The sequence below is a fragment of the Hylobates moloch genome, unplaced genomic scaffold (genome assembly GCF_009828535.3).
Source record: "Hylobates moloch isolate HMO894 unplaced genomic scaffold, HMol_V3 SCAFFOLD_6, whole genome shotgun sequence".
NCBI lineage: Eukaryota > Metazoa > Chordata > Mammalia > Primates > Hylobatidae > Hylobates > Hylobates moloch.
The window spans coordinates 66,548,067-66,562,146 of record NW_026652281.1 but is presented as its reverse complement, the minus strand read 5'-3'; the positions used below and the strand labels follow the sequence as shown (position 1 = coordinate 66,562,146).

The window sequence follows — 14,080 nt, the reverse complement described above, 5'->3', positions numbered from 1 at the left end:
GAAGTTTCCCTATTAGAGGAAAATATTTACAAGTGTAAAAATGTAAATATTTACATTTCATTGTCCTTGAAGGAATCCTGATTTATAGAAAACTAAAAATGGTATAGGATCTTACATAAAAGAAAACAGTAACAAAAAAATGGAGATCAGAGTCTGTAAGGCTTAAAGGTTCTTTACAAAAAAGATATTATATTAATAGTAAAATATGATGTAATTGAAAATACTTAAAAGTATCTAGGGATTAAACTTAAGACACCCAAACCTAAATATCAACAAAAAGTAATCATATTAAAAATTTCAGCCATATTTTTAGTCTCCATAGTCTAGGAAATTAAATGTATGCACATGTATATGCTTAAGTATATCTGAGAAAGAAACTAGACAATTGGAAGCAGTTATTTTAATCTCTCAATGGTCACATAGAAACAATTTTTTTTCTCTGAACAAAAAAAATTTTTTTCACTGCATTAAAGTTGGCCGTATGACCAATTATAAAGCAGAGTAATGTACAAATGATATTAGATACATTCTTATTGAATGATCATTCTGGGGTGATCATAGTATTCAAAATATATACTCCTTACATTTATACATGGTATTCGACATCATACCCCTTAAGATCTGCATTTTAAAGTAAGAATCTCAAGTGGGTACGTTTTATATATATCTCCATCCTATTGGTAAGAGCTTCAGCTTTGGACATAATAAGCAGAAAATGCAATTCACTCTTTTTTGAAGCAGCCACTAATACAAGGCCAAGCCTTTGAGGAATTTAAGAAGAGTCGGATTTCATGTGTATCCATTTTTACTTTAAAAGTAAAAAGACGTGATAGGAAAATCTGACCTACTTTCCCTCCCGTTCTGTTAGTTTTAAGCCTAGCTGGTACCCACCTATTAACCTATTTTCTATTTCAGGCAAATTTGCTTTCCATGAAAATGGCTTCAGAAACTTAAAAAAAATCCTACATAGATCAAAAGAGCTTATTTCACAGTGTATCTTCAATGCCATTAAATGATGGCAGAGTTGTTTAATTTGATATATATAAGTAATCAAAACACGAACTGATGGAAACATACCTGAGGAGACACCCACAAACCTATATGGAACACTTTCATTACTTTCGGTAAATTTTCTTTAGGCCATATCATGAAACTGATCCTCTTGTGAATTAACGAAAGTCACTAACAAGCACCTTGTGTATATAAGACTTGGAGGGCAAGCTGGATAATGAAAAAGAAAAATTTCCTAACAAACTACATTATATTGGCTGATAGAAACAAACTACTCTCTTTGGGTTGAAAAGGCCATTCCAATAAAAAATTTAGTTTACTCCTTATCTAAATGTGTCTGGAATTTTTCAAAACAAAATTCATCCTATGCTATGGAAAGTTCTTTGATAGAGATTATAGTATACTACCAGAGAGAATTCTTCCTATGTTGACAGTAGTCCCAACAAAGCCAAAGTAGATATATTTATGTATTTATGAGTTAAAAACTCCACTCACAGAATCACTATCTATCTGTTAAAAATGAGGTTAACCGTATTCAATTATCTACTTCTACAGAGTCAAGTCAAAGTCCTGGTGTTAGCGTCTCTTCAAACTTTACAGAATATATGGAGACTCTGTACTTATCAAAATGAAATAGACTAAAAGCTGTTATTTATAGCACTTGAAAATGAAAAAAATTAAAGGTTGCAAGGGAACAAAGAAAACATAAGAGATTATGTTGTGAAAATGAAGCAAACACTACAGCTCATGTTTAGTTCATTTTTATACCACACAGAGACTGAGGTGCTCAAATTGTTTTACAAATTAACATCATTTTAGAAGCCAGAAAATAGAACACTTTACTAAATAGAATAATATGGTATTATTTATCTATATAAAATATCATGTACGTAATAACGTAATATATGATATAACATTGCTTACATGTTCATTCCAGGCATTCCAGGGCCACCTAAAGCATTCAGTGGGGGTCTCATTGCACCTCCATAGTTCTGTAATGATAACCAAGGGTCAGACTACCACAAAACAAAAAAACAAAACCAAAGAGGAGGGGGAAAGAAAGGAGAGCACGTTAATGATTTCCCTACATAACTCCAACTGGATAAGGCCTGTGTAATTCATTCTCTGAGGGGTCCACTCTTGTATTTTTGCTTCTGTTTTAGCAATTACTTTGGTCTATGTCTTTTTAAAACCATGTGAATATGTATGATCACTGGAGCATGTTAAATGATTAAGGTATGGCTGCAATTATATTTCAATATATTTTATTAATATCCTAAGATATGTACAATAGTAAACATTTTCAAATGAAACATATCATAAATCCAAAATTCAATTTTGAAAGAAAAGAGTGATTCAATGTTTGAAATCGTCAGACCCAGAACAATGACATAAAGTCTGAAAACAAAACAGGTGAACCCAACACAAGAAAGTTAAATGCAAATTTCTATTCACAAAATAACATGTCCAACACAGAAATGCATTAATATACAAATACACAAAAATGTATAAAAACTAATGTATATTCAAAATATGTATGCATGAATTATATGACTCAATCAGCTTCTGTTAATATCTATCATGTGCATTCAAAGGATAAAAACATTTTAATGTTTTAACATGTACATGTTATTAGATAGTTTAGTTGCCATAGGGACAAAAAGACTAATTTTATCATTATTATCTTAATGTATTTTGACATTATCAACAACTTTCACACTTGGCTTTCTGATACCAATATTCCTCCAACTCTTCTGGGTACTCTTTTTCAATTTCCTTTGCTAGCTCTTTTTATTTTGCTAACCCTTTAAATGTTGCTTTTCTCCAAGTTCTTAGCACTCTTTTCAATAAAACACATTTATGAGTAATCTTATCTGCCACCATTTGTTCAACAACTACTTATATGTTAGGAATCTGAAATCTTTATATCTGATCATGATGTCTTTCCTAAGCTCCCAGATAACTCATATGTTGAACTTCATAGGATTTGTTTCCATCTGGATACCATCTTACTCACAACATATCTAAAAGTAAACTCAATATTATCTTCTCATGACTGAGTTCTTTGTACCGCTTTCCTCAGTCACTTCTGTGCTATCACCTTCCACACAATAGCCCAAGCTAAGAATTTCCAGGAGCTCCTTGATGTTTTCTTCCTTTTCTTTCAAATTCCCATATCCAGTCAGTTACCAACGTCCATTGATTCCATCCATGAAATAGCTCTTGAAATAGTTCTCTCCTCTTATTACTAATCTTTGTCACTTACTGAGACTACTGCACTGTCTTAATTGGTCTCTATGATTTAGTCTCTCCTGCTCCCAATATATTCTCCAAACTGCCTCAAGAGCTATCCTTCTAAAACTCAGTCCTATTCATGTCACTTAGAAGCTATGATGACCCACACTACCTGTCAAATAAGTTTAAACTTCTCAGCGTGGCTCTATGAGGTTATTCAAGGCTCAGCCCCAGCCTACCTTTCCTGTCCTCATTTTCTATAATTTTCATCTTTATTCCCTACTCCCAACCATACCCTCCAACCTACTGGATTTAAGTTCAGCAACACATAATAGACTTTTATACTCATGTTAACTCATCTTCCCTGGCCTTTAAGTAGTAGGTGCTCAGACGACAAGGAAATAAAGAGAGCAGGTCTACTGACTCCAGAGTGTAAGCTACAGTTGATAAATGACATTACCTAGTTACATGCTATTCTCATTGTTTATTTACTTTTACTTTAAGGAAATCTTATTTAAATATCCAAATTCGTGAGCTATGGGACAATAGAATGATTTCTGTTCACACTTGAGACATTGGTTAAAAGGATAGCTATTTCCCCTAACCTCTGGATCAGGCATGGTGGTGGCAGCAGCAGTACTAGCAAGGGGTCTCTGAGATAAAGGTTAGTCATTGGAAACAAAATCTGAATGGTAAAATATAATAGAAATGCTTCACAAGAAAAGTCTCTCCTCCTTTTTGGTCTTAGAAGATCTCTGTTTTATTTCCCCTCATTTTTGATCTTAGAAGATCTCTGTTTTATTTTATCAAGGAAAACATTACTTTTCCTTATAGCTTTGGACATAGGTAGACAATGGTTTGAATCTCTGTTGCCACTGCCCCATTTCCTCTACATCTCTCTGTGTGTGATCTTGGGCCAATGATTCTCCCAATGATTTCCTAATCTTAATTTCCTTATTTGTAAAGTGATAATATTATCTCCCTTATAGGCTTGTTGGTGAATAAAATGAAATATAAAGCACCTACCATAGTACTTAGTGAATTAAAAGCATGATATTTGGTGCCCAAAAACTGTAACTGCTAACTCTTTTTTTTTCTTTTACCATTGTTAATAAGAAACCAACTTAAATGAGTCCTCTTTTCACTAGCTTCCATAGACCTCAACGCTAACAGAATTTCTTGCCTCTTTATGTAATGGCTCCAGAAAAAGTATGTGAATTTATTATCTAGACTTTCCCCATTACATAACAGTTTTTCTTTGTGTATCTATACTTCCTGCTAAATAATAGGTACCTTGAAGGCAGCATATCTATGTTACTCATCTTTGTATACCCAGTGTTCATGTATGGTGCCTGGCACACAGTAGGCCTTCCATGAATGATGAGCTAGTTCAAGTGAATTGTCCCAGGAAATGAGTAAGAAATTTTTCAATATATGCTTGATAGCTTTGCAAAATATTTTCATTTAGTGAATAATCTAAAGCAAAAAGAAAGAATAACAACTTGCTTTCCAAGTGCTATCAACAAAGGCAGAATGGGAAGACCTAATTTAGAATCACTGAATTTTAAAGCTGATGGCAACTATACAATTCCATCTGGTCTAATCTCTCTCCCACTGCAACGTTTCTGACAAAATGGCTGTTCAGACTCTGCTTGGAAAGTTTATAAAGTCTTTCCATGGTTGGGCAACTTAATTTCTAGAAAGTTCTTCCCTGTACTGAGCTAAATTCTACTGCCCATCATAGATCTGAAAATATAGAATCAGTTTACTTTCTCCTTACATGAGAGACTATCATACATATATTGCCACCTCACCATTTTTCCACTCTAAGTATCTTATTTGGAAATCATATGCTCCTACTTGTATATAACTTCTTTATCCTTCAGATTTCTAGAGAAACTAAAACTAGTTGGGGAGTTTTGCTTAATCACGTGGCACTTACTGCCCTTAAGAACACAGGTTAGCTAAGTACATCTTATTACAAAACCAAGTAGAAAACTGGTTTCATATATGATATTAGAAAAGATATTTTTCTTGATTAAATAGGTAGTTTTGTTTTTTTTATTGAAAGGATTCTAATATACTTTCACTTTAAAAATAATGTACCACCACTGTATTTAGATTTAAAATAGATTAAGGGGTAGGGAAAAATATGCCTAGATTTGGGGCAAACCTTTATTTCTTCATACATGCATTATTAATCACATGTTAACTATATTCTATGTGTGCACTTTGCTCAAATCAACATAATCTAAGAATAATTAGATTTACATATTTCTTTGTTTTAGGAATTCAGTTGTTCTAATAGATAACTACTGTCCTCCAGTACCACATTGATCTTAAGCTCAAAAACTTATGAAAGTAACATCTATGTTAAAAAGAAATGTGTATTTTGTTTGTGCATAAATCTAGAGACAATATTTCAGACTTTTTCTACAATACAGCTAAAAATAAGGCAGATATCTTCTGCTCCTGGACATCATCTGTATGATTAAATGTCTGTTATGAGAGTTGTCTTTCCATTATCTCTCAAGAAACACAGCTAACCATTATTACAAATTTCAGAGTTTATAATGTATATGCTTATATGTTTTATATACCAGGTCTTATGAAATAAATATGTCATAAGATTCCCCTGATTCCAAATTATTTTACCTGACCTTTTTTTATTGTACTATCATATAAATATGACTCCTGCTTTCATTTAAACATACGATATGTACGTATAAATAATTTCCTTTAATCCTTATACTTTTTATATTGTGATTTTAAAAAGTTACTGTAGGCATTTCTTATTTCTGAGGTAAATTCATACCAGAACACTTAATTTCCATCATATTATACAGAAATAGTAAGAACACTGCCAATCCAAATGAAATAAACCACTCTCTCTGGTTTTAAAAATCTAAAGAATTGACACATATAATAAACTTAGCTATTAAAACTCATCAATAAGAGCTTACCAGAAATAGAAACTGTCTTATTTTCTGTTGTAATTTACTGTGCTGTAAATACTGTAAAACTGATTCCTAAATAAGACTCTAGTTTTTGAAGTATTAAAATCTAATACTAATAATAGAGATGATAAAAATTTAAAGAGCAGCTACCTGAAAAATAAGTGAATAAAGAATAATAACTAAATTATAGGCACAAGGTTTTTGTGTATATTTAAAATGTATTTATTAAGAAAATCTTTTGGAAAAAAATCCTTTAACAGCCAGATTGGTTGGCTTAGTTTATTAAAGACTAAAAGTATACTTAGCCAATAAAATGCCTATGGAACTTATAAAGTCTTATTATTAATAGCTTAATGATGATTGGTTAACATGTATAATCATTCCTAATATGAATAGAAATAGGTAAGAATAATTCAAATATCTAAATGAGAGTTTTATTAGCTCTTAAGAAAATCCATTGAAAATAACTGAGCCTAAATAAAAGAAACTGGTTTCTTTTGGTTTTGAGGCTGCCACATATATTTATGTGACACCATTTGTTCCTCTTTCCTTGGAACTGTATTTATATGGTGGGTTTTTTTCCTATAATATGGCATCTCCAAAAAGTCTGGCTAAATGAACCCCTTGTTTCAATATAGTTAATATACATAGTTATATGTTGGTTAGAAATAATGCATATATACAATACAAACATACAATACAACATATATTATTGTATGTAGGTCTAAGTCATATTATCTGGGTGTTGAGTTCTCAATTTTTTTACTCTGTTGGGAGCATAACAAAACATCAATTTAACTTTTAAAAAGTAGATATACAAAACAAGCTCCTAAAGTACTGCTCATAATGCTGTTTCTTGGAAAGGAAAAATGAGTAAGTTCATTATTTTAACCAGCTTTATGACATGTTAATCTCTGACCCACGAGGTAGAAATTTAAAATTCTGGATTTTAAATTAGTTTCTTTGAAAAATGACATTATAAAATTAATTTCTACCCCAAGCAGTTTTCCCAAGAGAGACAAAAGGATGTTTTAGCTAAAATGCATGATATCCTGGAACAGCACTGTTAAAAGGTCACCAACAGCTAGGACAGGTTCAACATCAGTGTATACTTCTGGGAAATTTTAAAGAGCAGTCAGCTAACATCTGATGTATACTGATAGTATTATGCTTGTTCAATAAGACCCATTTTAATGTTTATTTCTAAATGGTTTTCTACTGTTTTCCCATTCTATAATGAAATATGATTGTAAAGAAGAAATTGTCAATGACAGTCTTTAAAATTTATGGAAACATATTTTATACTTACTCTTTAATATTTTCAATCAACTGGGTTTTATTTATTGATTTTTAAAAATTTTTTTTTTGAGACAGAGTTTTTGCTATTGTTCCCCAGGCTGGAATGCAATGGCGCGATCTTGTCTCACTGCAACCTCTGCCTCCCAGGTTTAAGTAATTCTTCTGCCTCATCCTCTCTAGTAGCTGGGATTACAGGTACCTGCCGCCTTGCCTGGCTTACTTTTTGTATTTTTAGTAGAGACGGGGTTTCACCAGGTTGGCCAGGCTGGTCTCAAACTCCTGACCTCAAGTGATCCAACCGCCTTGGCCTCCCAAAGTGCTGGGATTATAGGCGTGAGCCACTGCGGCCAGCCAACTAGGTTTTATTTAACTTAACCATCTCCTCAGCATAACTAAGAAAAGGGTAACAGTTACCTTTTGAATAGTAATTATAATGTATTTCCATACAGTGTATTTTCTCAAATAAATTAAAGGCTTAAATGATAGCACACTGTTAAAGTATGGTTTGTTGTTATATCGATTTGGCATGTCACAAATGTTATGTCCTCATGAGTCTAACAACTATGTTATATGAAGTCTGTAATGCATATTCTCATAGCCAGCAAATAACATAGTTTGTTTACATATATGAAGGAGGCAAAAAGCTCAGCATCTAGGTTTCTGCACTGATTTTTTTCAGTGCTCAGTTTTATTGTTTATTTATTTTTTTACTTTAAGTTTCGGGATACAAGTGCAGAACGTGTAGGTTTGTTACATGGGTATATGTACGCCATGGTAGTTTGCTGCACCTATTAACCTGTCATCTAGGTTTTAAGCCCCGCATGCATTAGCGATTTGTCCCAATGCACTCCCTTCCCTTGCCTCCACCCTCCCGACTGGCCCTGGTGTGTGTTGTTCCCCTCCCTGTGTTCATGAGTTCTTGTTGGGAGAACATGTGGTGTTTGGTTTTCTGTTTCTGTGTTAGTTTGCTGAGGATGATGGCTTCCAGCTTCATCCATGTCCCTGCAAAGGACATAATCGCATTCCTTTTCATGGCTGCATAGTATTCCATAGTATATATGTACCACATTTTCTTTACCCAGTCTATCATTGATGGGCATTTGGGTTGGTTCCATATCTTTGCTATTGTAAATATACACTGATTATTTACCTGTGGTCCTAAGGGCACCATTCCTCTTGGAGGAGTCATTCTCTGCATTGGCCCACCCATATTTGGATGTCCTAAAAAAAGTATCAAGATATTAGCAAAGTAATGAGCATGAGTACTAAACCAGAGGCTAGCAGCTTCCTCCCTCCTGGGTGTTATTGTCTCATTTACCAAGAGTCTGAGTACTGACACCATCTTACCTTGGCTTCCAGACCACTTTTCCACCTCTTACCACTACCTACCCACACTCTCTATTAATGTCTTGACTGAAATTTTCTCTCTATTCTGTGGTGAATTAATTCTCTAACACCATTTGCTCCTCTTTCCATGGAACAGTACAATACAGCATTACATATCTGTGGTTCCTAAGTATCTCTGGAAGGATTTGGTTATTGAGATTGTTAAACTAATCAGGCCCCTTGCTGCTTAGCACCTTCTTTCCTTCTGCTCATCTTTCAGATGGGCTAAGGCCTCTATCTGAAAAAGGCAAAAGAAATAATAAGTGATATTATCACTTAGCTTCCTACTTGTTAGATGTTACATAAAAGGTTTTAGAATTATTAATTAAAATATGGATTTTTGGATCTTCATGTATTCTTTTTCTTATGTTATCACTACCCTCACTATCATGCATAATTAAGTGAGCTGGAAATATAAATCATTTGGCCATGTTACCTAGAAAAATGCAACTGGTATAACTATAGGAGATTTACTTATACAAATACAATTTTCCTTAAGAGATAAAAGATTTCCTCTATGGTTCTGCACATCAATTTCCCTTTTACTTTAGAGTCGTCACCTTGTTGTCGAGTTGGATCCATTCCACTGGGGAGTAATGGCTGACTTCCTGGGACACCTCCAAGTGCCTAGCAATTTATTAAGAAAAATAAAGAGCAATATTGTAAATATTTATAAAATAAGTGCTTTAACAATTTCTTTAAATGCTTGTATGATAATTACAAGAAGGCATTTGAGTATTTCTCAAGATTTCTTATATTTCACATTCATTTATAAGTTTTGCAGGTTTATATACCTTAAATAAGTTCTTAGTTCTAAAAAGATTCTACTTTGTCCAATTTTGCGACAAATAAAATAAGCATTTTGAGGGAGCAAAGATCTACGTAAAAACTGTCCTATTTCTTCCTGAGAAGTATTACGCCTTTTCCAAAAATTAATTTACTAAGAATACTGAAATAGCTAATTTTGCTTCTTACATGTAAATTCCCTGTTTCTACAGAATATCTTACTCATTTGAGATTACATAGCAGCAGGATGAAAATGCAAAGGGACCAATGAAAATTGTTTTGTAGTCACAGTTTCCCTAAGAAATTATTTAGCGAAATAATACTTAAAATGAAAATAAAATAAGCAATTTGGGTGTACGGAAAAAGGAAAGTAGAACTGACAAAGGTAGATATGAACATAACAGGGTTTGTTTCCTGGGTATATACTGAACCGTAAGTTTCTAACAGTTGTCTCAGCAGTACTTAAAGCTGGAATAAGGTATAAATGATTTAAACCTACTGATCTTAAGTATATAAGCATACACATGTATGGAAAATCCTGACAACTGGTGAGAATTTCCATAAAAATTCACTAATTTAATTTAAAGCATGAAAGTTACATCTAATTAGTTACATATTCAACTATTTCAAAAGAAATTTAACATTAAATAATTTACATGGCCAGATCAGAACTGTTTCCTGAATTGTTATCACTTGGGATGAAGTAGATAGCTTCCATTTCCCAAGTCATTTTTGTAGTTTTTCAAAACTTTTGCTTATAAGCACACCAAATACATATTTATTGAGATCCTACTATATTATCTGTTCCCAGATTACCTCTCCAGCCTAATTTCTTGCCACTGCCACACTCATGTTCTAACTTCCAGCCATACCAAACTTCTTTCAGTTTTTTTTCCTATTCATGCATTCAATCAACAATGTTTAAATGCCAACCACTAAAAACAAGACAAAATAAAAACTAAACTGAAAAAAAATCTCTCCTCTCAGGAAACTTACAGACCCTTAAGTAGTTATTGCTGACATTGTTTAGAACTCAGTTTAGGGATCACTTCCTAACAAAATTATTCCCTGTAGCCTCAATCTGGGATAAGCCCTCCTTCCATTTGTGTGTGTGTATATATACATACGCAAGTTATATTGAACAAATAAATATGCTGATTGAATAATTGTGTGTATACACACATACAAAGGAATTATCCCAGATTGTGTATATATGTGTGTATACATATTTGTGTGTGTGCATGCATGTATAATTTCACATGTATAATTTCAAACTTCCAGAAAATGCACAAAGAATTTCCAAATACCTTGACTCAGATTGCCAACTGTTAATATTTTTTACTGAATTTGCCTTATCAGCCTTTCTCCTTTTCTCTCTCTGTAAATACATATCTATTATCATAAATCTTTTTCAGAACTACTTAATAGCAAGCTGAAGACATGATACTTCATTACCCCTAAATACTGCAAAGTATAATTCCCCCAACAAGAATATTTCCTACATAACCACCATACAGCCTTTCAAGTCAGGAAATCAACATTGACAGCAACACTACCATCCAAGTCCAAGACCTCAATTAATTTTGCCATTTGTCTCAATAATGTTTCTTTTTCCTTTCTGGTACCAGAACATCATGGAAGACACGTTACATTTAGTTGTCTTGTCTCTTCATGTTCTTCTAAGCAGGAATAATTCCTATTGTTCCTGTCTATGTCTATTCTATCCCTACCTATCATGTCCTCAACAATTTTAAAGAGAACAGGTCTTAAATTCTATAGCGTGGTGTCCGATGTTTCTTTATGATCTAGACTCAAGTTATATTTTCTTAGCAGGAATACCAGAGAAATGATGCTATGCCTTTCTCAGTGTATCACATTAGAGGGCAAATTATGTTGATCTACCCCACTACTGGTGATGGTAACCTTTATCATCTGAATGTGCTGGTGTCTGCAGGTTTCTACACAGTAATTGATTACTTTTCGTATAAAAGCTATTCTGAGATTGTCAATATTCCATTCCTCATCAATTCTTTATCAACCCATCAGCTGTAGCCTCCACTAACAACTAACCACTATGATAATTGTCAAATAGAGATATTCCATGCCCATCATTCTTTTTATATTTATTAGTTGGTATTTCACTATAAGGAAAAGCTTTTCTTATTTATTCACTTATTTACTCAGTCATAGATTTCTATATTGTTCGATGGGTTGTAATCTATTACTATCATCATTTATTTCAATAGTCAAATTATCTCAGATTTGGCTAGTAAGAAGCCTTCAGGTGTGTGTGTGTGTGTGTGTGTGTGTGTGTATGTGTGTTGTGTGTGTGTGTTATAACATACCCACACCCATTTTTGAGCATTTCCTTAATTTATGGCATAAGATGTTCCAGGCTCACCTCATACTTCTTCTGACCTAGCCTTGGAATCAGCTCTTTCCCCAAAGGGCCCTAATTCCTTTCAGTGGAGGACAGCATTTAGGCATGAAGATCTTGCTTCTCAGGGTGTTCTTGTTACTTGGGTGCATCATTTTTAGGCTCTCAGTAAACACCGAGCTTGAAAATCTATGCAGGTGTGTATGTACATGCATATATGCACACACCATCATCTGTGACTAATTCTGTGTCTATTTGTGTGTGTATAGCATATACACCTACCATAAATGCATACTCTCCAACATCAACTCAACAACTCCAATTCCAATCTGATACTTCAGGATTATTTTTAGCCTTCTTCCTTTCTAGGTTTGTGAATATTTTCTTCTTCAACAGTGGGAAACCTGGCCTATGTTAGTTATTTATTATTCCTCAATACAATTACTTAATTTATTCACTCAGTGTATTTATTTGTTCAATATATCCAGTCTCTCAACCACACTGGCCACTTCATCTTGCCATCTCTGCATGGCTACCCCCCACCCCACCCCCCACGCCCGCCATGTCCTGGCAGTGCAGAGAAGGTAAGGGCTTTTCACGTGTTTTTATAGGATCATATATCTCACTTTCAGAGAACTTAAATAGTACCATGACTTGTTTTTTTCTCTGCATCTCCAGACTGTAAACTCCGCAAACATAGGGACCCTATCTGCGCCTACTGTCACAGAATAATAAATGTGTATTGAGGGAATAAAAGGAATAGGGTTTAGACTGACAATTTTAGGAATCATTAGTGATAAAGTCATAAGAATGAAACTGAGTTCAAAGAATGAGAAGGAAGAAGATAAAAGATTTAATTCTTTAGAAATACCAAGAAGTAAAAAAAGAAACTGAAACTGAATAGGTATGAAATTAGGAAGAAGACTAAGACCAGCATCTCAGAATGCCCAAGGAGAGTTTCAAGAAGGAAAAAGTAGCCAACATTGTCAAAAGTTATAAATAAATGATGTAGGAGGACTAAAAATGTATGACTAATTGATATTATATTCAATTGTGAACTTAAAGTTCTTGCTTTCTAAAAAAATTAACTTTTTTTTTATTTTTTAGAGAAAAGATCTCCCTCAGCTGCCCAGGCTGCAGTGCAGTGGTGTGATCATAGATCAGTGCAGCCACAAATTCCTGGGATCAAGCTATCCTCTGCTGCAGCCTCCTGAGCAGCTGGGGCTACAGATGCATGCCCCTACACCTGCCTAATTTTTTATTTTTATTTATTTATTTTTTTTCTGAGACAGAGTCTTACTCTGTCACCCAGGCTGGAGTGCAGTGGTGCAATCTCGGCTCACTGCAACTTCCACCTGCCAGATTCAAGTGATTCTCCTGCCTCAGCCTCCCAAGTAGCTGGGATTACAGGCGTCCACCACTGTGCCCAGCTAATTTTTGTATTTTTAGTAGAGTCGGGGTTTCACCGTGTTGGCCAGGCTGGTCTTGAACTCCTGACCTCACGATCAGCCCGTCTCAGCCTCCCAAAGTGTTGGGATTACAGGCGTGAGCCACCGTACCTGGCCTATTTTTATTTTTTTATACAGATGGGGTCTCACTATGTTGCTCAGGCAGGTCTTGAACTCCTAGCCTCAAACGATCCTCCTGCCTTGGCCTCCCAAAGCACTGGGATTATAGGTGTAAACCACCGTGCCTGGCCAGATTCTTGCTTTTTTTAAGTCTCCAAATAGTTAGTTATACACTCTGAACTTTGACACTTAACTTCTGTCTCATTATAGACAATGATGTTTTATCACTGGTGGCAACCATTTTCTTCAAAACTTTACTGTTTCTAGTATATCTTGGAATATCAGAACAACTGACAAGCTTTTCTTGTTTCTGTTCATCACTTAAAAATATGGCATAATCTTACAGAAGTCTTAACCAATATCAAATTGGTTTTCAAAATGAGTGTTTTTATCTAAATTTAACTCTTTACTCATCATTGTTTGTCTTTTAGAGTAAGTCAGGTCTCTAACTTTTAAAACAT

General features: G+C 34.1%; 1 protein-coding gene across 4 annotated transcripts in view; it reads right to left on the bottom strand.

Annotated features, from left to right (window-relative positions):
• The window catches only part of SSBP2 (single stranded DNA binding protein 2), a 330,775-nt gene that overhangs the window by 47,950 nt on the left and 268,745 nt on the right, over positions 1-14,080 (bottom strand). For 2 of the 4 annotated variants that reach the window (XM_032156927.2, XM_032156925.2), the window contains 3 exons: positions 9,449-9,515; positions 8,653-8,723; positions 1,936-2,027 (listed from right to left, as the gene is read on the bottom strand). In XM_032156927.2, the coding sequence (XP_032012818.1) occupies positions 1,936-2,027; positions 8,653-8,723; positions 9,449-9,515 (230 nt within the window). The remainder of the gene's footprint in view (positions 1-1,935; positions 2,028-8,652; positions 8,724-9,448; positions 9,516-14,080) is intronic. The other 2 variants (XM_032156928.2, XM_032156926.2) reach the window with 1 other exon arrangement.